Source organism: Leucoraja erinacea, chromosome 5 (assembly GCF_028641065.1).
Source record: "Leucoraja erinacea ecotype New England chromosome 5, Leri_hhj_1, whole genome shotgun sequence".
NCBI classification, from domain to species: Eukaryota; Metazoa; Chordata; class Chondrichthyes; order Rajiformes; family Rajidae; genus Leucoraja; species Leucoraja erinaceus.
This window is the reverse complement of record NC_073381.1, coordinates 1,094,645-1,121,177: the sequence shown is the minus strand read 5'-3', so window position 1 is coordinate 1,121,177 and position 26,533 is coordinate 1,094,645. Positions and strand designations below refer to the sequence as shown.

At 49.7% G+C, this 26,533-nt stretch overlaps 2 protein-coding genes across 2 annotated transcripts in view; both read left to right on the top strand.

Moving 5' to 3' along the window:
• Positions 1 to 285: 285 nt before the first annotated feature.
• On the top strand, positions 286 to 26,015 carry LOC129696855 (uncharacterized). Its single transcript, XM_055634928.1, has 9 exons — positions 286 to 359; positions 3,136 to 3,364; positions 5,325 to 5,527; positions 8,819 to 8,974; positions 10,185 to 10,278; positions 11,653 to 11,790; positions 15,537 to 15,688; positions 21,153 to 21,264; positions 25,962 to 26,015. Exons 1-9 carry the CDS (start codon positions 286 to 288, stop codon positions 26,013 to 26,015), a joined length of 1,212 nt encoding a protein of 403 aa, XP_055490903.1.
• Positions 25,970 to 26,533, top strand: part of LOC129696854 (coiled-coil domain-containing protein 162-like) — a 77,028-nt gene continuing 76,464 nt past the window's right edge. Inside the window, exon 1 of the mRNA XM_055634927.1 lies at positions 25,970 to 26,011. The gene's annotated coding sequence lies outside the window, so the exon portion shown is untranslated. The remainder of the gene's footprint in view (positions 26,012 to 26,533) is intronic.

The window sequence follows — 26,533 nt, the reverse complement described above, 5'->3', positions numbered from 1 at the left end:
TTTAAATGTGCTTTAGAAATAAAAGTGACTTGACTTGACTAAATTGCCCCTGGTGTGCAGGGAGTGGATGGGAAAGTGGGATATCACGGGGATTGCTGTTCGGCGCCCGGCTCGGTGGGGCCAAAGGGCCTGTTTCCGTGCTGTGTCTCCAAACTAAACTAAACCAAACTCTTCGTAATTCTGTGCAATGTACGTACCCCACGCTGAAAGGTCATTTCTCAACCACACCTGCAGATAGAGGAACAGCGGCAATATGTACAGAGGGTTTGGAGAGACGGCACTTTGATGGGGAGTGGCATTGAGTTTGGTTTACCGCTCAGTGTCATTTGCAAGCAACCGGTGGCCATTAACAACAGTTGGTAAGCAAGTAACGTACTCCTGATATAGCGTGAATGAATGAATGAATGAATAAGCTTATTGGCCAAGTATTCACATACAAGGAATTTGCCTTGGTGCTCCGCCCGCAAGTGACAACATGACATACAGTGACAGTTGTGAATGACACATAAAACATTAAACATTAATAATAAAACATTATTGATCATGTTTCATCGATTGCCATAGAGTGATACAGTGTGGAAACAGGCCCTTCGACCCAACTTGCCCACACCGGCCAACATGTCCCAGCTATACTAGTCCCACCTGCCTGTGCTTGGTCCATATCCCTCTAGTCCTATCCATGTACCTGTCCAAGTCTCTGTTAAATGTGGCTATAAAATCTGCCTCATCTACCACTGGCAGCTCGTTCCATAAACCCACCACCCTCTGTATGGAAAAGGTTGCACCTCGGGTTCCTATTAAATTTGCTTCCAAGATGGTGCCCAACCCAGGGGACTATTTCTAGCCACAGAAACCGATCTGCAATAACAATATTACACTCTCTATTAAATCTGTACTATTCCCTTATCATGGATCTGTGCACTGTGGACGGCTCGATTGTAATCATGTACTGTCTTTCTGCTGACTGGTTAGCATGCAACATAAGCTTTTCGCTGTACCTCGGTACACGTGACAATAAACTAAACTTCTTAGGCCCCCTTTAGTCGTGTCTGGCCATGGGTGTCTCCAGGGTGCTATTCCCTATATGGAGGACGCCTGTGCGTGACTTTGTTTAACGTGGGGAGACTGGTGCACAGGCAGCCACCCCATGGACCTTGACAGATCTGGGTCAGGATCCAGTGGCATGGAGTCCCAGACAACTGGAGACCCTTTTCTGCCGCAGCCTTCATCCGCCTTCCCAGCCGTTGTGACGCTCCACTAAGGTCAGCCATCGTTCTCCGCCTGTTCCACTGTTGAGGTCTTGGTTGGATTGGTCTTTGTCAGGGACCTCCCCCTCGACCTTACCGCCGTGGGTGGCCCTACCAGGAGCATCGCTCCAGACGGCATCGCTCTCAGGATCTCAGGTCCACACAAGCTTCTCCACCACGGCAAGGTGACAATCCACGGAGAACTAAACTAGACTAAACTAAACTAAATGTTGGTGTTATCGTAGTGGTGAAGATTATTCGCTAAATTAAATTGCTATGTATCTATCTTGTTGTTTTTATATGGGCTACACACAGGTAGATAAGAGATAGTCCTGCATCATATTCAGCACAAATACAGTGGGCCGAAGGGCCTGTTCTTGTGCTGTAGTTAATTTTGTGAGCAGCTTTGCGGGCCCTGTATCCGAGGATGGATGTGCTGGCTTTGGAGAGGGTCCAGACGAGGTCTACAAGAATGATTCCAGCAATGAGTGGGTTAACATATGGATGAGGGCGTTCTTTTGATTTTGTGGCACTTTGGGCCCTGTATCCCAGGATGGATGGAGCTTAGAGGGTCCAGACGAGGTCTACAAGAATGATCCCAGGAATGAGTGGGTTAACATATGATGAGCGTTTGACGGCACTGGGCCTGTACCCGCCGGAGCTTAGAAGGATGAACGGGGGGGGGGGAAACCTCATTGAAACTTACCGAATAGTGAAAGGCCTGGATACAGTGGATGTGGAGAGGATGTTTCCACTAGTGGGAGAGTCTAGGACCAGAAGGCTCAGCCTCAGAGTAAAAGGACAAACCATCACAATGGAGATGAGGAAGAATTTCATTAGTCAGAGGGTGGTGAATCTGTGGGAATTCATTGCCACAGAAGGCTGTGGAGGCCAAGTCATTAGATATTATTAAAGCGGAGATTGAGAGGTTCTTGATTAGTACGGGTGTTAGGGGTTATGGGGGGGAAGGCAGGAGAATGGGGTTAGGAGGGAGAGATAGATCAGCCATAATTACTTTCTTACTTTCTTTATTACAGACTCAATATCCAGATAAAAAACAAGACATTACTTAGAATAAATTGCATACCAAAGCACAATAAATTACATACAAAACTCAATACATGGTTGAAGATCAAGAATTTAAAAATTCAGTCTCCTACAATGAGACAACGATACCAATGTCAATAGACAATAGACAATAGGTGCAGGAGTAGGCCATTCGGCCCTTCGAGCCAGCACCGCCATTCAATGTGATCATGGCTGATCATCCCCAATCAGTACCCCGTTCCTGCCTTCTCCCCCTATCCCCTGACTCTGCTATCTTTAAGAGCCCTAACTAGCTCTCTCTTGAAAGCATCCAGAGAACCGGCCTCCACTGCCCTCTGAGGCAGAGAATTCCACAGACTCACCACTCTCTGTGAGAAAAAGTGTTTCCACAGCTGGGATTGGTAGCGTTTAGTGCTAAACCTTATGTTTGATGAGGTCAAAATGTTTTCATTGAACGGCGGAGTAGACTTGATGGGCCGAATGGCCTCATTCTGCACCTACAACTTATAAAGGCCTTTACTCTTTTGACTTTAAAGACACAGCGTGGAAACAGGCCCTTCGGCCTTGATGGGCCGAATGGCCTAATTCTGCTCCTAGAACTAATGAACCTGATTGGTACGGGTGTCAATGGTTAGGGGGAGAAGGCAGGAGAATGGGGTTGAGAGGGAAAGATAGATCTGCCATGGCGGAGTGCGTTGGATGGGCCAAATGGCCTAAATCTGCTCCCATGTCTTACCATATAACCATATAACATACAGGTAACCATATAATACGTAACCTTGTCACCATATAATATGTAAAACCTTATGCTCTTTGTTGTATGGTCCGTTCTATGTTGCAGCCCAGCCCTGAGAAAGATTTACCTGCTGGAGTTCCACCCATCACTGGGGATGGCCGCTTGCGTCCGGCGGGCGTTGGAACACGCCTACAGCGAGCTGTGTCACACACACAGGCCGCGGACGGCCGACGGGAGCATCGACCTGGAGAAGCAGCTCCTACACTTGGCCATCGCAAAGTGGGCAGCCATGGACAAGCACGACTCGCCCTACAGCCTCCAAGTCCAGCGGGATGTATGTACACCAAGCAGGGATCCCCCGGCCATAGATAAGGTGATAGGAGAAGAAATAGGCCATTCGGCCCATCAAGACCCCTATGTTCTCTGGCTGCGCGCGGGAGCGCAGAAGGTTAAGGGGGGACTTGATAGAGGTCTTTAAAATGATGCATTGGATAGACCGACCAGTTGATGTGGATCAGCCTTTCCCTTTGAAATAGGGAGGATTCAATTTAAGAATGGACATAAGCGTCTCCCGGACTTCAGAATTAACCTGGGGGACAGAAGTTTAGGGGTAATATGGCGGGGGAACTTCTTTACTCAGAGAGTGGTAGCGGTGTGGAATGAGCTTCCGGTGGAAGTGGTGGAGGCAGGTTCGTTGGTATCATTTAAAAATAAATTGGATAGGCATATGGATGAGAAGGGAATGGAGGGTTATGGTATGAGTGCAGGCAGGTGGGACTAAGGGAAAAAACGTTGTTCGGCACGGACTTGTAGGGCCGAGATGGCCTGTTTCCGTGCTGTAATTGTTATATGGTTATGTCTCACTTTCAAGAGAGAGCTAGATAGGGCTCTTAAAGATAACGGAGTCAGGGGATATGGGGAGAAGGGAGGCGGGTGTCCGGATTGAGCAGCAGCAGGAGGTAGTTGAGGGAGGGACAACATGACGTTTAAGAAACATTCAGACAGGTACATGGATATTGAGGGCAGGTTTAGTGGGATATGGACCAAACGCACGCAGGCAGAAATACTGTAGATGGGACATGTTCCCGATGTTGGGGGAGTCCAGAACCAGGGGCCACAGTTTAAGAATAAGGAGTAAGCCATTTAGAACGGAGACGAGGAAACACTTTTTCACACAGAGAGTGGTGAGTCTGTGGAATTCTCTGCCTCAGAGGGCGGTGGAGGCCGGTTCTCTGGATAATGTCAAGAGAGAGCTAGATAGGGCTCTTAGAAAATAGGGGAGTCAGGGGATATGGGGGAGAAGGCAGGAACGGGGTACTGATTGGGGATGATCAGCCATGATCACATTGAATGGCGGTGCTGGCTCGAAGGGCCATTGACTGACGTACCAGGGTCTCCGAAAGATTTTGAACATTTCAAAATCCGGCGCCGCGGCTTTTTCGGTGACCTGATACATCAATCAATGATACCGGCAGTCGCCGAAAAAATTGCCAAGTGGTACAGGCCCTTAAATTGTAAATTATCCCTAGTGTGTGTGTGTGTGTAGGATAGTGCTCGTGATTGTTGGTTGGCATGGACTTGGTTTAGTTGAGAGACACAGCACAGAAGCAGGCCCTTCGGCCCACCAAGTTCGTGCCGACCAGCGATCACCGCACGCCAACGCTAACCTACACACACTTATAACAATTTACAATGATACCAAGCCAATGAACCTATTAACCTACAAACCTGTACATCTATGGAGTGTGGGAGGAAAGCGGAGTTCCCAGAGAAAACTCCGCGATCAGGGGGGGCGGGGGGGAACATGCAAACTCCGTGCAGACAGCACCCGTAGTCGGATCTAACCTGGGAGAGTCTGTGGTGGACTTATGCGGTATATTTGGCCGACTTGGTTGATGGCAGGAGAAATGTTCCCAATGTTGGGCGAGTCCAGAACCAGGGGCCCACAGTCTTACAATCAAGGGGAGGTCATTTAAGACTGAGGTGAGAAAAAAAGTTTTCACCCAGAGAGTTGTGAATTTGTGGAATTCCCTGCCACAGAGGGCAGTGGAGGCCAAGTCACTGGATGGATTTAAGTGAGAGTTAGATAGAGCTCTAGGGGCTGGTGGAGTCGAGGGATATGGGGAGAAGGCAGGCACGGGTTATTGATAGGGGACGATCAGCCGTGATCACCATGAATGGCGGTGCTGGCTCGAAGGGCCGAATGGCCTCCTCCTGCACCTATTTTCTATGTTTCTATAGTGTTCAGAATGACTGTGGCCGAATCCTCTGATCTCTGCTTGTTGCTGCTTCAGTTGTTTGCAGGTGTGTTTATCGAGGACCCTCTCTTCGTCAGGGACGTTGGCCGGTCGTTCATCGAGGCGGCAGAGGAGGGTGAGGGGAGAGCAGGGGCGGAGAGACAAACTTTCGTCCTGCACGCCTTCTGCCGTCTGCTGGAGATTGTCACGCTGCGATATCGCCTGCTGGAGGCTGCTTCCCACACCGCCATCTTAGCTCAGTGAGTGTCGCTGCGCTAGGCCTCTCTTCGCTGGTGCCGATACCATTTCTGCGCTCTGACCGAGCTTTATAGTTTTACTTTCAGTTCACTTTAGCTTATTGCCACGTTTACATTTGAATATAAGAGCAGGGAGGTTCTACTGCAGTTGTACCAGGGTCTTGGTGAGACCACACCTGGAGTATTGCGTACAGTTTTGGTCTCCAACTCTGAGGCCTAATCGGAGCCTGAACGCGCTCACCACTTCTTCTCCTTGCGTAGGAAATAAGGAAAGACATTCTTGCCATAGAGGGAGTACAGAGAAGGTTCACCAGACTGATTCCTGGGATGGCAGGACTTTCATATGAAGAAAGACTAGATAGACTCGGCTTGTACTCGCTAGAATTTAGAAGATTGAGGGGGGATCTTATAGAAACTTACAAAATTCTTAAGGGGTTGGACAGGCTAGATGCAAGAAGATTGTTCCCGATGTTGGGGAAGTCCAGAACAAGGGGTCACACAGTTTAAGGATAAGGGGGAAGTCTTTTAGGACCGAGATGAGAAAAACATTTTTCACGCAGAGAGTGGTGAATCTGTGGAATTCTCTGGCACAGAAGGTAGTTGAGGCCAGTTCATTGGCTATATTTAGGTGGAAGTTAGATGTGGCCCTTGTGGATTGAGGGATCAGGGGGTATGGAGTGAAGGCAGGTACAGGATACTGATTTGGATGATCAGCCATGATCATATTGAATGACGGTGCAGGCTCGAAGGGCCGAATGGCTTACTCCTGCACCTATTTTCTATGTTTCTATGTGTACTGAGGTACAGTGAAAAGCTTTTGTTGCGTGCTGTCCAGGCAGCAGAAAGATTACAATCGAGCCGTCTACAGTGTACAGTTACATGAAAAGGGAATAATGTTTAGTGCAAATTAAAGCCCGTAAATTCTGATCAAATATAGTCCGAGGGTCACCAATGAGGTATCTAATAGTTCAGGACTGCTCTCTAATTGTGGTAGGATGGTTCAGTTGCCTGATAACAGCTGGGAAGAAGCTGTCCCTGAATCTGGAGGTGTGCGTTTTCACACTTCTGTACCTTTTACCTGATGGGAGAGGGGAGAAGAGGGAGTGGCCGGGGTGCGACTGGTCCTTGATGATGCTGCTGGCCTTGCCGAGGCAGCGTGAGGTGTAGATGGAGTCAATGGAAGGGAGGTTGGTTTGTGCGATGGTCTGGGCTGCGTCCAAAACTCTCTGCAATTCCTTGCGGTCTTGAAATGAATTGTGCTACAAACTTCCCATTCACATCGTTGAGGGTTTCCTGTTGATCCGCTTCCTGTGTGTGTTTACCGAAGATAGACGCAGAGTGCTGGAGTAACTCAGCGGGTCAGGCAGCATCTGTGGAGAACATGGATAGGTGACGTTTCACAGAGTGCTGGAGTAACTCAGCGGGTCAGGCAGCATCTGTGGAACATGGATAGGTGACGTTTCACAGAGTGCTGGAGTAACTCAGCGGGGTCAGGCAGCATCTGTGGAGAACATGGATAGGTGACGTTTCACAGAGTGCTGGAGTAACTCAGCGGGTCAGGCAGCATCTGTGGAGAACATGGATAGGTGACGTTTCACAGAGTGCTGGAGTAACTCAGCGGGTCAGGCAGGATCTGTGGAGAACATGGATAGGTGACGTTTCACAGAGTGCTGGAGTAACTCAGCAGGTCAGGCAGCATCTGTGGAGAACGTGGATAGGTGACGTTTCAAGTAGGGACAATCGAGTGAAGAAGGGTCCCAATCTGAAGCATCACCATGTTATGCCTCTCTCTCATTCATTCCCTACACACTAGGGGTCAATGTACAGAGAACCAATTAGGGCTGGCACGGTGGTGCAGCGGTAGAGTTGCTGCCTCACAGCGCCAGAGACCCGGGTTCCATCCTGACTATGGGCGCTGTCTGTACGGTGTTTGTACCTTCCCCCCGTGACCTGCGTGAGCTTTCCCCGGGCGCTCCTGTTTCCTCCCACACTCCAAGGTACGTGTAGGTTTGCAATTGGCTTCGGTAAAGATTGTAAATTGTCCCTAGTGTGTAGGAGAGTGTGCGGGGACCGCTGGTCGGCGTGGACTCGATGGGACAAAGTCCCTGTGTCCGAACTGTATCTCTAAGCTAACCTGAAAAGTCAATTCTATTGGGCAGCACGGTGGCGCGGCGGTAGAGCTATTGCCTTACAGCGTCAGAGACCCGGGCTATAACCTCACCAAGGGTGCTGTCTGTACGGAGTTTGCACGTTCTCCCCGTGACCTGCGAGGGTTTACTCGAGATCTTCGGTTTCCTCCCGCACTCCAAAGACGTACAGGTTTGTAGGTAAATTGGCTTGGTTACAAATGTAATTATTTGTGCCCAGTGTGTGTGTGTGTCGGGTAGTGTCAGTGGGCAGGGATCACTGGTCAGTGTGGACTCAGTGGGCCGAAGGGCCTGTTTCCGCCCTGTATCTCCTAAACTAAACTGCATTGACATCAAAGTTTGCAGGTTAATTGCCTTCTGTAAATTGTAAACCATCCCTGGTTTCTTCAACACATTGTGTGTATCTTTGGTCTAAACCAGCAACTGCAGTTCCTCAGCGGGTCAGGCAGCATCTCTGGAGAGAAGGAATGGGCGACGTTTCGGGTCGAGACCCTTCTTCAGACGGATGCAAGGGGAGGGGGCGGGACAGAGATAGAATGTAGTCGGAGACAGTAAGACACGGGCTACGGGGGAGGGGATGGAGAGAGAGAGAAAGCAAGGGCTATCTGAAGTTAGAGAAGTCAATGTTCATACCGCTGGGGTGTAAACTACTCAAGCAAAATATGAGGTGCTGTTCCTCCAATTTGCGCTGGGCCTCACTGGTCTCCTCTCCGACTCTACGATTTACACCCCAGCAGTATGAACATTGACTTTAACTTCAGATAGCCCCATCCTTCTTCTCTCCATCCCCTCCCCCTTTCCCAGTTCTCCCACCAGCCTGATTCTCCGACTACATTTTATCTCTGTTTGCTGTGTTGTCACCTTCTCCCAGCTAACAATGATCCATTCTACATCTTCCCTGATCTCCATTCTCTTTTGTCCTGTTTTCACACCTCACACTTCCTTATCTATACACTTCCTTATCTATTCACCTCCCGCTCCCCTGACATCAGCCTGAAGAAGGGTCTCGACCCGAAACGTCGCCCATTCCTTCTCTCCAGAGGTGCTGCCTGACCCGCTGAGTTACTCCACCATTTTGTGTCTACCTTCGATTTAAACCAGCATCTGCAGTTCCTTCCTATCGGTTGTGTGTGTGTGTGTGTTGCAGGTTGTACAAGTCTGTGGCAGTGCAGATGGGTTTCGACGAGTTCCACCTTTACCTGCGGCCGGTGCAGTTTGAGTTTGCATCACACAAGGACAAGGCTGATCAGCCACCTCCGGTCTTCATCACCAGTCTGCTGGAGGATGACAGCAGCATCGACAGGTAGTGGTCAAAGGCATGCACAGCGTTAACACAAGGTCATAGGTGATAGGAGCGGAATCAGGCCATTCGGCCCATCAAGTCTACTCTGCCATTCAAACATGGCCGATCTATCTCTCCCTCCTAACCCCATTCTCCTGCCTTCTCCCCACAACCCCTAACACCCACACTAATCAAGAATCTATCTAAAGCCCCTGTCCCACTTGCGTGTCCTTGGCACGCTAATTACGCGGCCTCGTGGTCGTGTTGAGGTGCGACAGTCCCACGAAGGTCCCGCGCGACTTCATTCGCCCGCACAGCCGTCTGGAGCGCGTGACGTCATTTGAAGATGGACACAAAGCTGGAGTAACTCAGCGGGACCGGCAGCATCTCTGGAGAGAAGGAACGGGTGACGTTTCGGGTCGACACTTTTCTTCAGTCTGAATGAGTTACTCCTGCATTTTGTGTCCATCTTCAATTTTCTTGGCCCCGCTCTGGGAGTAGAAGTGGGGGCGGATCTGGACCACAACGGCCGTGAGCCCCAGGCCGAGTTCGGCGATTGTTTTCCTGCTTCTGCTGCTGTTGGAGGTGAGACGATGCGTTGAGCCAGGATCTTGGGCCTGTCCCACTTTGGCCAGCAGTTCCGCGACAGGCCGTTGGCGCGTGAAGGTTTTGTTCGCTACAAAAATTTCGGAGCGCCGCGCGATGTCGCGCACAACTCCACACCCCGCCGCGTTTCTCAGTGGGACCGGCCCCGCGCGGCAACACGATGCCCGTGCGCTTCAACACGACCACGAGGTCGCGTAATTTGCGTGCCAAGGACACGTAAGTGGGACAGGCCCTTAAGGTTGCCAAAAATGCTGGAGAAGCTCAGCGGGTGAGGCAGCAAATATGGAGCGAAGGAAATAGGTGACGTTTCAGGTCGAGTCCCTTAATTAACTTTATACTGTGAACGGGACGAGTTTTGTGCGCAGTTCCGTGTGTACTTGACTGACATCACAACGGGGACCCAGGGTTCGTCTAGTCTCCTTTAAACCTTTCCTCCCACACTCCGGCACGACAGGTGTGTAGTGTCATTGGCTTGGTATCATTGTAAATTGTCCCTAGTGTGGGATTTTGCTCCTCTAGTATCTTTGGGATAGTGTTTGGATCCCTGTGGGCCGCGGGGCCCGTTTCCTCGCTGTATCGCTAGACTAGACTAAACTGAAGAGTGGTGCTGTTTGTCTGTCCACAGATATACACCCTCGTGTCTACCATTAGCAATTCAGGAAGTTGATGAGAACCATATCGGCAAGTTCAGCTTTCGCACCAAGGAAGCAGTTCTCCAGGTGAGTCGGACGTACCTGAGCGCACGGCCTCAGGACAAAATAACGTACCTTTACAGTGGAGATGAGGAGGAATTTCTTTAGTCAGAGGGTGGTGAATCTGAGGAATTCAGTGCCACAGACGGCTGTGGAGGCCGAGTCAATGGACATTTTTAAGGCCGGTTCTTGATTAGTGCGGGTGTCAGGGGTTATGGGGAGAAGGCTGGAGAATGGGGATAGGAGGGAGAGATAGGTCAATGGCGGAGTAGACTCGATGGAACGAATGGCCTAATTCTGCTCCACCGAGTTACGGTCTTGTGGTTTGATATCTTCTCCAGGCCACCACTCACACCACTGAGGCCCTGAGCACACTCCATCCTGCAACACAGGAGCGCAGGAGGCTGAGTGGTGATCATAGTTTAGTTTAGTTCGGAGATACAGCGAGGAAACAGGCCCTTCGGCCCACCGGGTCTGTGCTGACCAGCGATCCCCGCACACTAACACTACCCTACACCCACTAGGGACAATTTTTACATTTACCAAGCCAATTAGCATACAAACCTGTACGTCTTTGGAGCTGGGGAAGCAACTGTCTCCTTCTGCAGTTGTACAGGGCCCTAGTGAGACCACACCTGGAGTATTATGTGCAGTTTTGGTCCCCTAATTTGAGGAAGGACATTCTTGCTATTGAGGGAGTGCAGCGTAGGTTCACAAGGTTAATTCCCAGGATGGCGGGACTGTCATATGCTGAGAGAATGGAGCGGCTGGGCTTGTACACTCTGGAATTTAGAAGGATGAGAGGATATCTCATTGGAACATATAAGATTGTTAAGGGCTTGGACACGCTAGAGGCAGGAGACATGTTCCCGATGTTGTGGGAGTCCAGAACCAGGGGCCACACAGTTTAAGAATAAGGTGTAAGCCATTTAGAATGGAGACGAGGAAACACTTTTTCTCACAGAGAGTGGTGAGTCTGTGGAATTCTCTGCCTCAGAGGGCAGTGGAGGTTCTCTGGATGCTTTCAAGAGAGAGTTAGATAGGGCTCTTAAAAAATAGCGGAGTCAGGGGATATGGGGAGAAGGCAGGAACGGGGTACTGATTGGGGATGATAAGCCATGATCACATTGAATGGCGGTGCTGGCTCGAAGGGCTGAATGGTCTACTCCTGCACCTATTGTCTATTGTCTATCCCCTGCGGTGCAAGGTTAAGCCAGCAAAGTCCGATCAATGATAGTCCGAGGATCACCAATGAGGTAGTTCTCTGGTTGTGGTAGGATGGTTCAGTTGCCTGATAACAGCTGGGGAAGAAACTGTCCCCTGAGTCCGGAAATGTGCGTTTTCACACTTCTGTACCTTTAGCCTGACCTTCTTGTAATGTTCCCTCTGTGCTTCTTGCAGCTGATGGCGCGGAGTGGTGTGGCCAACCTGCAGGTGGCGCTGGCCTGCCAGACGGTGCAGAAGAACTCGCTAACGGTAGCCGTGCAACAGGCCCTGTTGTGTTCCGTGGACAAGGCCGCCATCGCCATGGAGACCATGGTACGGGGAGGCCCACGTGACAGCTCCTTCCCCTCAATGTGGGAACCACCCTGCCACAACTGGGCCCCGCTAGAGGCAGGAAACATGTCCCCGATGTTGGGGGAGTCCAGAACCAGGGGCCACACAGTTTAAGAATAAGGAGTAAGCCATTTAGAACGGAGACGAGGAAACACTTTTTCACACAGAGAGGTGTGAGTCTGTGGAATTCTCTGCCTCAGAGGGGCGGTGGAGGCAGGTTCTCTGGATACCTTCTTGAGAGAGCTCTGTAGAGCTCTTAAAAATGAGTCAGGGGATATGGGGAGAAGGCGGGAATGGGGTACTGATTGGGGATGATCAGCCATGATCACATTGAATGGCGGTGCTGGCTCGAAGGGGCCAAATGGCCTACTCCTGCACCTATTGTCTATTGTCTATTGTAACTCGTCTTATCTAAGCAGGAATTTTACACTTTCAACTTTAGAGATACAGCGCGGAAACAGGCCCTTTGGCCCACCGAGTCCGTGCCGCACAGCGTACCCCGTACACCAGCACTATCCTGCACAGGCTAGGGGCAATTTACAATGTTACTGAAGCCAATTAATCTAGAAACCTGTACCTGAACCAGGGGTCACAGTTTAAGAATGAGGGGTAGGCCATTTAGGACTGAGATGAGGAAAAACATTTTCACCCAGAGAGTTGTGAATCTGTGGAATTCTCTGCCACAGAACGCAGTGGAGGCCAATTCACTGGATGCTGTCAAGAGAGAGTTAGATTTAGTTCTTGGGGCTAACGGAATCAAGGGATATGGGGAAAAAGCAGGAACGGGGTACTGATTTTTGTTGATTAGCCATGATCATATTGAATGGCGGTGCTGGTTCGAAGGGCCGAATGGCCTACTACTGCACCTATATTTTCTATGTTTCTATGTCTCTGGGACGTGGGAGGAAACCGGAGCACCCGGAGAAAACCCACGCGGGTCACATGGAGAAGGTACGAACTCCGTACAGACAGCACCTGAGGTCAGGATGGAACCCGGGTCTCTGGCGCTGTGAGGCAGCAACTCTACCGCTGCGCCACCGTGCCGCAACAATTACCTCCTGCCCAGGCACTGTCTTCCATGGACCGTGTCTCAGAGTTACTCTGCATACTTTGGATAGGACCTTTATGGTCTGGGTGTTTAGAGAGACAGCGCGCAAATAGTCCACGCAGACCAGTGATCACCCTGTTCACACCAGTTCTATATTATCCCACTTTCTCATCCACTCCCTGCACACTAGGGGCAATGAACCTAAAAAATGCACGTCTTTGCGATGTGGGAGGGAACCAAAGTACCCAGAGGAAATGTACACACACAGGCAGAACGTGCAAACTCCACACGGGCAGCATCCCAAGGTCAGTATCATATGTTATAGGAGCAGAATTAGGCCATTTTGGCCCATTGAGTTAACTCCACCATTCAATCATGGCTGATCTATCTTTCCCTTTCAACCCCATTCTCCAGCCTTCTCCCTATAACCCCTGACACCCGCACTAATCAAGAATCTATCAATCTGAAATTGACGTCTGTGGCACAGTTTCACCACCCTCTGGCTAAAGAAATTCCTCCTCATCTCCTTTCTGAAGGTACATCCTTTTATTCTGAGGCTGTGGCCTCTGGTCCTAGACTCTCCCACTAGTGGAAACATCCTCTCCACATCTACTCTATCCAGGCCTTTCACTATTCGGTAAGTTTCAATGAGGGTTCCCCACCCCTCATCCTTCTAAACTCCAGCGAGTACAGGCCCAAATGCTCAAGATATGTTAACCCACTCATTCCTGGGATCATTCTTGTAAACCTCCTCTGGACCCTCTCCAGAGCCCGCACATCCTTCCTCAGATTTGGGGCCCTAAACTGCTCACAATACTCCAAATGCGGCCTGACCAGCGCGGCATAGAGCCTCAGCATTACATCCCTGCTGTTATAATTCTTGAAATGAATGCTATCATTGCATTTGCAGTTCTGTATTATCCCAATTTCTCATCTACTCCCTGCACACTGGGGACAATTTACAGAGACCAATGAGTCTGCAAATCTGTGGCGTGGGAGGAAACCGGAGCCCCCAGTCACGGGGAGGACGTACAAACTCCGTACAGACAGCACCCGTAGTCAGGGTCGAACCCAGGTCTCCGGCGCTGTGAGGCGGTGGCTCTACCAGTGGCTCCAATATGCCTCCTGTGTATGATTATTGATTATTGTATATTTATTTATTGTGTTGTGGCCTTGAACGGGCCTGTAAAGCTGCAGCAAGTAACAATATCATTGTTCTGCTACTTGTACATATTGCAGTTAAGCACAGTTAAGACAGTTAAATATCGGCGAGGCCAAGCGCAGGCTCGGCGATCGTTTCGCTGAACACCTCCGCTCAGTCCGCCTAAACCAAACTGACCTCCCGGTGGCTCAGCACTTCAACTCCCCCTCCCATTCCCAATCCGACCTTTCTGTCCTGGGCCTCCTCCAATGGCAGAGTGAGGCCTAGTGCAAATTGGAGGAACAGCACCTCATATTTCGCTTGGACAGCGTACACCCCAGTGGCATGAACATTGACTTCTCTAACTTCAGATAGCCCTTGCTTTCCCTCTCTCTCTCCATCCTCTCCCCTTCCCAGTTCTCCCACCAATCTTACTGTCTCTTACTACATTTTATCTCTGTTTGCTTTGTTGTTTATCTTCTCCCAGCTAACAATGATCTATTCTACATTTTCCATGGTCACCATTCCCTTTGTCCTGTTTTCACACCTCACACTTCCTTATCTATTTACTTCCCACTCCCCCTGACATCAGTCTGAAGGAGGATCTCGACCCGAAACATCGCCTATTCCTTCTCTCCAGAGATGCTGCCTGTCCCGCCGAGTTACTCCAGCTTTCAGTGTCGACACGCATGCATACGTACTCATTAGACACAATAATAGTGCAATAATAACAATGTAGTTCAGAGCTTATTCAGAGGTTGTAGTGTTTACTAGATTCTATCCAGGCCTTTCACTATTCACTCAGCTCAATGGACAGGGCCACAGCAGGGCGGCACAGTGGCGCAGCGGTAGAGTTGCTGCCTTACAGCAAATTCAGCGCCGGAGACCCGGGTTCGATCCTGACTACGGGTGCTGTCTGTAGGGAGTTTGTACCTTCTACCCCTGACCTGCGTGGGTTTTCTCCGAGATCTTAGGTTTCGTCCCACACTCCAAAGACGTACAGATTTGTAGGTTAATTGGCTTGGTATAAATGTAAACATTGTCCCTAGTGTGTGTAGGATGGTGTCAGTGTGCGGGGATTGCTGGTCGGCACGGACCCGGTGGGCCGAAGGGCCTGTTTCCGCGCTGTATCTCTAAACTAAACTAAGCAGGCTGGTTGGTACATAGAAACATAGAAAATAAGTGCAGGAGTAGGCCGTTCAGCCCTTCGAATATGATCATGGCTGATCATCCAACTCAGTATCCTGTACCAGCCTTCTCTCCATACCCCCTGATCCCTTTAGCCGCAAGGGCCACATCTAACTTAAATATAGCCAATGAACTGGCCTCAACTACCTTCTGTGGCAGAGAATTCCACTGATTCACCACTCTCTGTGTGAAAAATTTTTTTCTCAAATTTCTCCATTAAGAATTTTGTAAGTTTCTATAAGATCCCCCCTCAATCTTCTAGATTCCAGCGAGTACAAGCCGAGTACAAGCGAGTAAAATGCATTGATTGATTTGCGGGACGATTTGTTGACATGTGTTTCTATTCCTCAGGACGGAGTGCTGGGTTACAGGGGTCGGGACCACCCCACCGGTACAAGTGGTGCCAGCACTGCCAGAGAGTGCGAGAGCAAGCAGCCCCCCACAACAGTGGGCACCGCACGACCCCTCCCAAACCAGAGGCAACGTTCGGCCGTCAGAAAAAGGTGCCGTCGTGCTGTAACCCCGAACAAAGACCGGAATGTTTAAGTTAAATTTAAATTTAAAGACACCGTGTGGAAACAGGCCCTTCGGCCCACCCTGCCCACACCGGCCGACATGTCCCATCTACACTAGTCCCACCTGCCTGCATTTGGTCCATATCCCCCTCCAAACCTGTCCATGTACCTGTCCAAATGTTTCTTAAACTCTCTAGAATTTAGGAGATTGAGAGGGGATCTTATAGAAACTTACAAAATTCTTAAGGGGTTGGACAGGCTAGATGCAGGAAGATTGTTCCCGATGTTGGGGAAGTCCAGGACAAGGGGTCACAGCTTAAGGATAAGGGGGAAATCCTTTAAAACCGAGATAAGGAGAACTTTTTTCACACAGAGAGTGGTGAATCTCTGGAACTCTCTGCCACAGAGGGTAGTTGAGGCCAGTTCATTGGCTATATTTAAGAGGGAGTTAGATGTGGCCCTTGTGGCCAAGGGGATCAGAGGGTATGGAGAGAAGGCAGGTACGGGATACTGAGTTGGATGATCAGCCATGATCATATTAAATGGCGGTGCAGGCTCGAAGGGCCGAATGGCCTACTCCTGCACCTAATTTCTATGTTTCTATGTTGCGATAGTCCCAGCCTCAACTATCTCCTATGGCAGCTCGTTCCATAGACCCACCACCCATCAGATTCCCCCTTCAACTTCAACCCATGTCCTCTGGTTCTCGATTCCCCTTCTCTGGGAAAGAAGCTCTGTGCATCTTCCCGATCTATTCCTCTCATGATTTCATACACTTAAAAACATGGAAACATAGAAAATAGGTGCAGGAGTAGGCCATTCAGCCCTTCGAGCCTGCACCGCCATTCAATATGATCATGGCTGATCATCCAACTCAGTATCCTGTACCTGCCTTCTCTCCACACCCCATGATCCCTTTAGCCACAAGGGCCACATCTAACTCCCTCTTAAATATAGCCAATGAACTGGCCTCAACTACCTTCTGTGGCAGAGAATTCCAGAGATTCACCACTCTCTGTGTGAAAAATGTTCTGCTCATCTCAGTCCTAAAAGACTTCCCCTTATCCTTAAACTGTGACCCTTTGTCCTGGACTTCCCCAACATCGGGAACAATCTTCCTGCATCTAGCCTGTCCAACCCCTTAAGAATTTTGTAAGTTTCTATAAGATCCCCCCTCAATCTTCTAAATTCTAGCGAGTACAAGCCGAGTCTATCCAGTCTTTCTTCATATGAAAGTCCTGTCATCCCAGGAATCAGTCTGGTGAACCTTCTCTGTACTCCCTCTATGGCAACAATGTCTTTCCTCAGATTAGGAGACCAAAACTGTACACAATACTCCAGGTGTGGTCTCACCAAGACCCTGTACAACTGCAGTAGAACCTCCCTGCTCCTATACTCAAATACTTGAGTGGGAAAGATAGGATCAGCCATGATTGAATGATGGAGTTGGGTCAATGGGCCGATTGGCCTGGTCAAGTCAAGTCAAGTCAAGTCAAGTCAAGTTTATTTGTCACATACACATACGAGATGTGCAGTGAAATGAAAGTGGCAATGCTCGCGGAACAACAAAACAACCAAACAAATTATAAACACATTCATAACACACATATTATTTTACATAATAAATAATAGAAGGAAAAACGTTCTGTACAGTTAGTCCCTGGTGAGAAAGGCGTTTACAGTCCGAATTGCCTCTGGGAAGAAACTCCTTCTCAACCTCTCCGTTCTCACTGCGTGGCAACGGAGGCGTTTGCCTGACCGTAGCGGCTGGAACAGTCCGTTGCAGGGGTGGAAGAGGTCTCTCATGATTTTGTTTGCTCTGGAGTTGCACCTCCTGTTGTATAGTTCCTGCAGGGGGGTGAGTGAAGTTCCCATAGTGCGTTCGGCCGAACGCACTACTCTCTGCAGAGCCTTCTTGTCCTTGGCAGAGCAATTCCCGAACCAGATGGTAATGTTCCCGGACAAGATGCTTTCCACCGCCGCTGCGTAGAAGCACTGGAGGATCGTCGGAGACACTCTGAATTTCCTCAATTGCCTGAGGTGGTAAAGACGCTGCCTTGCCTTACTCACCAGTGCTGAGGCGTGTGATGACCATGTCATATCCTCAGAGATGTGGACTCCCAGATATTTAAAACAGTTCACCCTATCCACAGGATCCCCATTTATCCTCAATGGAGTGTACGTCCTCGGATGATGTGCCCTCCTAAAGTCCATGATCAGCTCCTTCGTTTTTTTGATGTTCAAGAGGAGGCTGTTCTCCTGGCACCAGAGTGCTAGATCAGCCACCTCCTCCCGGTAGGCCTTCTCATCGTTGTCTGAGATCAGGCCCACCACCACAGTGTCATCAGCAAACTTAATTATTGAATTGGAGCTGAACCTAGCCACACAGTCATGTGTGTACAGCGAGTACAATAGGGGGCTGAGGACGCAACCCTGGGGCGATCCTGTGCTCAGGGTGAGGGACTCCGATGTATTCCCTCCCATCTTGACTACCTGGGGCCTGGCGGTGAGAAAGTCCAGGACCCAGGCACACAGGGAGGTGTTGAGCCCCAATTCCATTAGCTTCCCGGCCAGTCTGGTGGGGACTATCGTGTTGAAGGCTGAACTGTAGTCTATGAACAGCATCCTCACGTAGCCCCCCTTCTGGCTGTCCAGATGGGAGAGAGCGGTGTGCAAGACGGTGTGCAAGTGTGATTCTGCTTCCATGGTCGTATGGTCTTGTGTCTTCTGCAAGCCGTCATTCCCAGCCATTTCCAAATGGCCTAATTCTGCTCCTATGACTTATTGACAGGTTGGTTCATTAATTTAACTCGGCATTATGTACGGCACAGACATTGTGGGCCGAAGGGCCTGTTCCTGTGTTGTGCTGGTTTGCGTTTAGTTTAGTTTTGTTTTAGTTCAGGGATACAGCGGGGAAACAAGCTCTTCGGCCCAACAAGTCCGTGCCGACCAGCGATCACCCTGTATCCTGCACACTAGAGACAATTTACAATTCTTACCAAAGCCAATTAACCTACACACCTCCCCCCTCGACTCCATCCAAGGACCCAAACAGTCTTTCCAGGTGGGGCAGAGGTTCACTTGCACCTCCTCCAACCTCATCTACTGTATCCGCTGCTCCAGGTGTCAACTTCTCTACATCGGCGAGACCAAGCGCAGACTCGGCGATCGTTTCGCTGAACACCTCCGCTCAGTCCGTCTTAACCAACCTGATCTCCCGGTGGCTCAGCACTTCAACTCTCCCTCCCATTCCCAATCTGACCTTTCTGTCCTGGGCCTCCTCCATTGTCAGAGTGAGGCCTAGCGCAAATTGGAGGAGCAGCACCTCATATTTCGCTTGTGTAGTTTACACCCCAGCGGTATGAACATTGACTTCTCTGACTTCAGGTAGCCCTTGCTTTCTCTCTCTCTCCATCCCCTTCCCCTTCCCAGTTCTCCCACCAGTCTTACTGTCTCCGACTCCATCCTATCTTCACCCCGCCCCCTCCCCTGATATCAGTCTGAAGAAGGGTCTCGACCTGAAACGTCGCCCATTCCTTCTCTCCAGAGATGCTGCCTGTCCCGCTGAATTACTCCAGCATTTTGTGTCTACCTTCGATTTAAACCAGCATCTGCAGTTCTTTCTTACACAAACCTACAAAACTGTACGTCTTTAGAGTGTGGGGGTAAACCGGGGCACGCGGTGGAAACTCATGCGGCCACGGGGAGAATGTACACAGACTAACACCTGTAGCCAGGGTTGAACCTGGGTCTCTGGCGCTGTAAGGCAGTAACTCTACCGCTGCGCCACCGTGTCGCACTACATGAGCTGTTCTATGTTGTATTATCGGTTCAGTTTAGTTTATCAGTTTAGTTTATTGTCACGTGTATCGAGGTACAGTGAAAAGCTATTGCTGTGTGCTATCCAGTCAGCGGAAAGACAATACATGATTATAATCAAGCCGTTTACAGTGTACAGGAACATGATAAGGGAATAACATTTAGTGCAAGGTGAAGCCAGCACAGATCATCATATCTTGTGGTAGGAGCAGAATTAGGCCATTCAGCCCATCAAGCCTACTCTGCTATGAGAATGTAGGGTGACTTGGACAGGTTGGGTGAGTGGGCAGATGCATGGCAGATGACGTTTAATGCGGATAAATGTGAGGTTATCCACTTTGGTAGCAAAAACAGGAAGGCAGATTACTATCTAAACGGTGTCAAGTTGGGAAAAGGGGAAGTACAACGGGATCTGGGGGTCCATGTTCATCAGTCTAAGAAAGTAAGCATGCAGGTACAGCAGGCAGTGAAGAGAGCAAATGGCATGTTGGCCTTTATAACAAGAGGAGTCGAGTATAGGAGCAAAGAGGTCCTTCTGCAGTTGTACAGGGCCCTAGTGAGACCACACCTGGATTATTGTGTGCAGTTTTGGTCCCCTAATTTGAGGAAGGACATTCTTGCTATTGAGGGAGTGCAGCGTAGGTTTACAAGGTTAATTCCCGGGATGGCGGGACTGTCATATGCTGAGAAAATGGAGCGGCTGGGCTTGTATACTCCGGAGTTTAGAAGGCTGAGAGGATATCTTATTGAAACATATAACATTATTAGGGGTTTGGACACGCTAGAGGCAGGAAACATGTTCCCGATGTTGGGGGAGTCCAGAACCAGGGGCCACAGTTTAAGAATAAGGGATAAACCATTTAGAACGGAGACGAGGAAATGCTTTTTCACACAGAGAGTGGTGAGTCTGTGGAATTCTCTGCCTCAGAGGGCAGTGGAGGCCGGTTCTCTGGATACTTTCAAGAGAGAGCTAGATAGGGCTCTTAAAAATAGCGGAGTCCGGGGATATGGGGAGAAGGCAGGAACGGGGTACTGATTGGGGATGATCAGCCATGATCCCATTGAATGGCGGTGCTGGCTCGAAGGGTCGAATGGCCTACTCCTACACCTATTGTCTATTGTCTAGTGTCTATTGGATATTGCCATTCAATCATGGCTGATCTATCTCTCCTAATCCCATTCTCCTGTCTTCTCTCCATAACCCCTGACACCCGTACTTATCAAGAACCTGTCTGTAGAAGGGCTTCGGCCAGAAACGTTGCCTATTTCAGATTCAGATTCAGATTCAGATTCAACTTTAATTGTCATTGTCAGTGTACAGTACAGAGACAACCTTCGCTCCATAGATGCTGTTGCACCCGCTGAGTTTCTCCAGCCTTTTTGTGTACCTTCTAATCAAGAACCTATCTATCTCTGACTTAAAAATATCCACTGACTTGGCCTCCACAGCCTTCTGTGGCAATGAATTCCACAGGCTCACCCACCCTCTTACTGAAGAAATTCCTCCTCATCTCCTACCTAAAACAATGTTCGACCAAGCATGGTCCGAGGGTCACCAATGAGGTAGATAGTAGTTGAGCACTGCTCTCTGGTTGTGATGGGATGGTTCAGCCTTGCAGCACTGTCTCCACAGGCTTCCAGAGGCGTTTGTCTCCATCCAGTTGGAGAAGGTGGCTCCTCGGGACCTGATGCTGAACCGCTTCCTGCAGAAGAAGAACACCGCGGGTTCCATCGTGAAGAACGCGGTGAGTATTCGCCATCATTGTAATGGGTTCAAGCCTAACAGAGGCAAGGGCAAGGTGGTTCAGTGTAGTTTAGATACAGCGTGAGAAACGGGCCCTTCAGTCCACCGAGTCTGCACCAAACAGCGATCATCCACACGCACTGTGGACAGTTGTCTGTCCTACTCACCAGGGACAATTTACCAAAGCCAATTAACCAATATTCTCGATGTTGGGGGAGTGCAGAACCAGGGGCCACATAGTTTAAGAATAAGGAGTAAGCCATTTAGAACGGAGACGAGGAAACACTTTTTCTCACAGAGAGTGGTGAGCCTGTGAAATTCCCTGCCTCAGAGGGCGGTGGAGGCCGGTTCTCTGGATGCTTTCAAGAGAGAGCTAGATAGGGCTCTTAAAGACAGCGGAGTCAGGGGATATGGGGAGAAGGCAGGAACGGGGTACTGATTGGGGATGATCAGCCATGATCACATTGAATGGGATTTTTGGCACTAGTCCTGGAGTTATTCAATAGACAATAGGTGCAGGAGTAGGCCATTTGGCCCTTCAAGCCAGCACCGCCATTCAATGGCTCGAAGGGCCGAATGGCCTACTCCTGCACCTATTGTCTATTGTCTAACATACAAACCTGTGCGACTTTGGAGTGTGGGAGGAAACCGGAGCACCCGGAGAAAGCCCACGTGGTCATGGGCGGAAGGTACAAACTCCGTACAAACAGAGACTGTAGTCGGGGTCGAACCTGTGTCTCTGGCGCTGTGATGCAGCAATTTTACCGCTGCGCCACCGTGCCACCCCTGATCAACTGTAGCCCCTGCACCATCGGTTTGCATCATACCAGTCTTCCTGGAAATTTAAATAGCATTAAGTTTTTATAAGAATAATTAATTTTTTTTAAATAGAAATCGAAGTCACCGTGAAACCATGGGGGAAATCCAACATGTTCCCTCATGTTGCTGAGGTTTGTGTCACAAGGCATGGAAACAGGCCCTTCGGCCCAACCTGCCCATGCCGACCAACATGTCCCAGCCACACTGGTCCCACCTGCCCACATCCCTCCAAACCTGTCCGATGCAACCTGCCACCCTCATCTTGGGACACCCTGTGCGTAGGGGAGAGGGTAGAGGGCCGAGGAGGTCCTGGTTGGGTTGCTCCTGGGCCTGGCCAAGCTGGCCGTCCGCGAGTCACGGCGCCAGGCGGAAGAGGACTCTGCCCGAGTCGGCTGCCCGCCCCTTTTGCGGGGTTACGTCCGTGCCCTGAGTGGCGTTAGAGAGGGACTACGCCCTGTCCAGGGGCGCCCTGGGGGATTTCCGGGACCGCTGGGCACCGCGGGGGGGGTTGAATGTGCATCCTTGACAAGGATTGTAACATAGTTGTATAGTCGTATATGTGTTTGTCTTGTATTATGGTGGTGGATTCTGTTTTGTTTTATTGTACTGTAAATATTATTAATAATTTTATTTTTTGTAAAAAAAAAAAAACCTGTCCTATCCACGTACCTGTCTAAAGTGTCTAATTTAAATAGGCAGGTTAGGCCGAAGGGGCTGTTTCCATGATGTATAATTCTGACTCCCTCTCCACGACTGATGGAGGGAGGATCTGGAGCCTGTGGGAATCACCCGTGTTTGTGGATGGGGAGTTTCCACTCAGTATGTCATGAATATAATTTTAGGGTCAGGCATCTTGTGTGAAAAAAATTCCCTGGTGCATTCTTTGCCAGAGTCATCCGGTTCAATTGTGATAGACACAAAGTGCCGGCGTAACTCAGCGGGACGGGCAGCATCTCTGGAGACAAGGAATGGGTGACGTTTTTGGGTCGAGACCCTTCTTCAGATTTCTCTGGTCGGCTCCATCTAACACGGTGCCCAGAATTGGACACAATAATCTAAATGCGGCCTCACCAACGTCTTATACAACTGCAACATAATAATAATAATAAATTTTATTTATGGGCGCCTTTCAAGAGTCTCAAGGACACCTTACAAAAATTTAGCAGGTAGAGGAAAAACATGTAAGGGGAATGAAATAAATAGTAGAGACATGACTAGTACACAAAGTAAAGACAGAATTCAATTCAAAACACAATATGAGGCAATTAATGCACAGATGAAAAGGGAGGGGGACGTGGGGCTAAGGATAGGCAGAGGTGAAGAGATGGGTCTTGAGGCGGGACTGGAAGATGGTGAGGGACACGGAATTGTGGATCAGTTGGGGGAGGGAGTTCCAGAGCCTGGGAGCTGCCCTGGAGAAGGCTCTGTCCCCAAAACTGCGGAGGTTGGACTTGTGGATGGAGAGGAGACTGGCTGATGTGGATCTGAGGGACCGTGAGGGTTGGTAGGGGGAGAGGAGGTCAGTGAGATATGAGGGGGGGGGGGCAGATGGGGGAGGGCTTTGTAGGTGGGGATCAGGATTTTGTAGGTGATCCGGTGGGAGATGGGAAGCCAGTGAAGTTGTTTGAGGACTGGAGTGATGTGATGCCAGGATTTGGTGTGGGTGATGAGTCGGGCGGCTGCGTTCTGGACCAGTTGGAGTCGGTTGATGTAGGTGGGGCTGATGCCAAGGAGAAGTGAGTTGCAGTAGTCCAGTCGGGAGGAGATGAAGGCATGGAAGCATGACCTCCCAGCTTCTATACTCGGTACTCTGACTGCGGAAGGCCAATGTGCCAAAAACCCTTTTGACCACCTTATCTACATGCGAGTCGACCTTCAAGGAACCATGCACCTGCACTCCTAGATCCCTCTGCTCTACAACACTCCCCAGAGCCCTACCATTCACTGTGTTTTCTGTCACAACTGCAAACAATTCAGAGTGAAATCCATTCTTGCAAACCTTCCAGTACAGTATTCTCATAACCAAGCACATGGTCGATTGGCAAAGATTGGTACAGAAATAATCTATTGATCTACGTATGGGCACCTCTTGCATGCTGGTTAATACACAAAAGTACAATACTGGTTAATACACGAAAGGACACAGAGTGCTGGAGTAACTCAGCGGGTCAGGCAGCATCTGTGGAGAACATGGATAGGTGACGTTTCACAGAGTGCTGGAGTAACAGCGGGTCAGGCAGCATCTGTGGAGCTAAGGAAATAGGCAACGTTTCGGGCCGAAACCCGTGAGGGTTTCGGCCCGAAACGTTGCCTATTTCCAGAAGGATTTCGGCCCGAAATGTTGCCTATTTCCTTAGCTCCATAGATGCTGCTGCACCATAACTCAGCGGGTCAGGCAGCATCTGTGGAGAACATGGATAGGTGACGTTTCACAGAGTGCTGGAGTAACTCAGCGGGTCAGGCAGCATCTGTGGAGAACATGGATAGGTGACGTTTATAGCCGAGACTCTTCTTCGGACTTGAGGACATGGATTGGCGACATTTCGGTTCTTCATCCTTTGTGTAGTGGGGCGATCAGAGACACGTAAAACTCCAAGTGTGGTCTAACTGGAAAGCTGCATTGTGACTACTGTAACTTTAATATTCTCTTGTGCAACTTGGAGTTTGCACAACCATCTTGCACTATTCTGCAGATTTGTACTGGTTGTTGTATTTATCATTACTGTATGTATAACGTTTGCTTGTGAACAAGGGACCCTGTCATGTATGACACTCTATTTTAACCTAGTATCAATTTTGAAAATGCTCAGCAGGTCAGGTAGCATCTGCGGAAGGAGAAACGGAGTTAACATCTCACGCCAAACAACCTGGGCATCACTGTGGCGCAGCGGTAGAGTTGCTGCCTCACTGCGCCAGAGACCCAGGTTCCATCCTGACTACGGGTGCTGTCTGTATGGAGTTTGCACCTTCGGGTGTATGGAAGATTGTTCCCGATGTTGGGGAAGTCCAGGACAAGGGGTCACACAGTTTAAGGATAAGGGGGAAATCTTTTTGGACCGAGATGAGAAAAACATTTTTCACACAGAATGTGGTGAATCTCTGGAATTCTCTGCCACAGAAGGTAGTTGGGGCCAGTTCATTGGCTGTATTTAAGAGGGAGTTAGATGTGGCCCTTGTGGCTAAAGGGATCAGGGGGTATGGAGAGAAGGCAGGGATGGGATACTGAGTTGGATGATCAGCCATGATCATATTGAATGGCGGTGCAGGCTCGAAGGGCCGAATGGCCTACTCCTGCACCTATTTTCTATGTTTCTATTATGAATGTTTTCCCTCATTTGTCAATGGGGCAGTTGTGGTTGTGTAGACTTGTTTCTCATGGCATGAAATCACAGAGCTTTGAAATCTTCACGTAGTCACTCGCGTGACTCCGAAGTAAAATAGTAATAGCGGTGCAGGCTCGAAGGGCCGAATGGCCTACTCCTGCACCTATTTTCTATGTTTCTCCCTGTGCCCTGCGTGGGTTACCTCCGGGTGCTCCGGTTTCCTCCCACACTCCAAAGCCGTGCAGGTTTGTAGGTTAATTGGCTTCTGTAAAAACGAGTAAATTGGCCCTAGTGTGTAGGATGGTGCTAGTGTACGGGATGATCGCTGGTCGGAGCAGGCACGGTGGGCCGAAGGGCCTGTTTCTGCGCTGTGTCTCCAAGCTAAATTAAACTAAACTATTGACTTATGTTACACTCTACACAGGTGATGCCTGACTCACTGAATCTTTGTAGCATTTTCTATTTTTCTTTCAATCTTCAATCCTCTGGGGTAATTCTGTTCATTCGTTGCTTAACTAATGCATTTGTTGTTCAAGTTAGTTGTTTGTTTTCACAGGTGGAAATGGAGAAAATCAAAAGGGAGTTAATCTGTGACTTCTGCAGCAGGTAAGGATGTGTTCTGTTAAGTTGTATGTGTATCAGGGTGGCCCAGTGGCATCATTAGAGTTGGCAAGCGTCCCGTATTAGCCGGGACATCCCGTATGTTGGGCTAACTTGGTTTGTCCCGTGTTTGACCGCTACTACTCGGGTCGAGGGGACTGTCGAGTTGGAGCCCCGCCTCACCCGTCCCGATGTAGTGCAGCCCGTGGAGTGCAGCAGCAGCAGCAGCAGCGCCTCGCCCGTGGCCCCATCGGTCGGCAGCCTGGTCAGCTGTCCGACCTTCGGACCTTCACTTACGTCCGACACCACCACCACCACCCCTCCTTCTCATGGCCGATCATCGGTTCATAGAAACATAGAAATTAGGTGCAGGAGTAGGCCATTCGGCCCTTCGAGCCTGCACCGCCATTCAATATGATCATGGCTGATCATCCAACTCAGTATCCTGTACCTGCCTTCTCCATGTTGGCTTTCATAGCAAGATGATTTGAGTATAGGAGCAGGGAGGTTCTACTGCAGTTGTACATG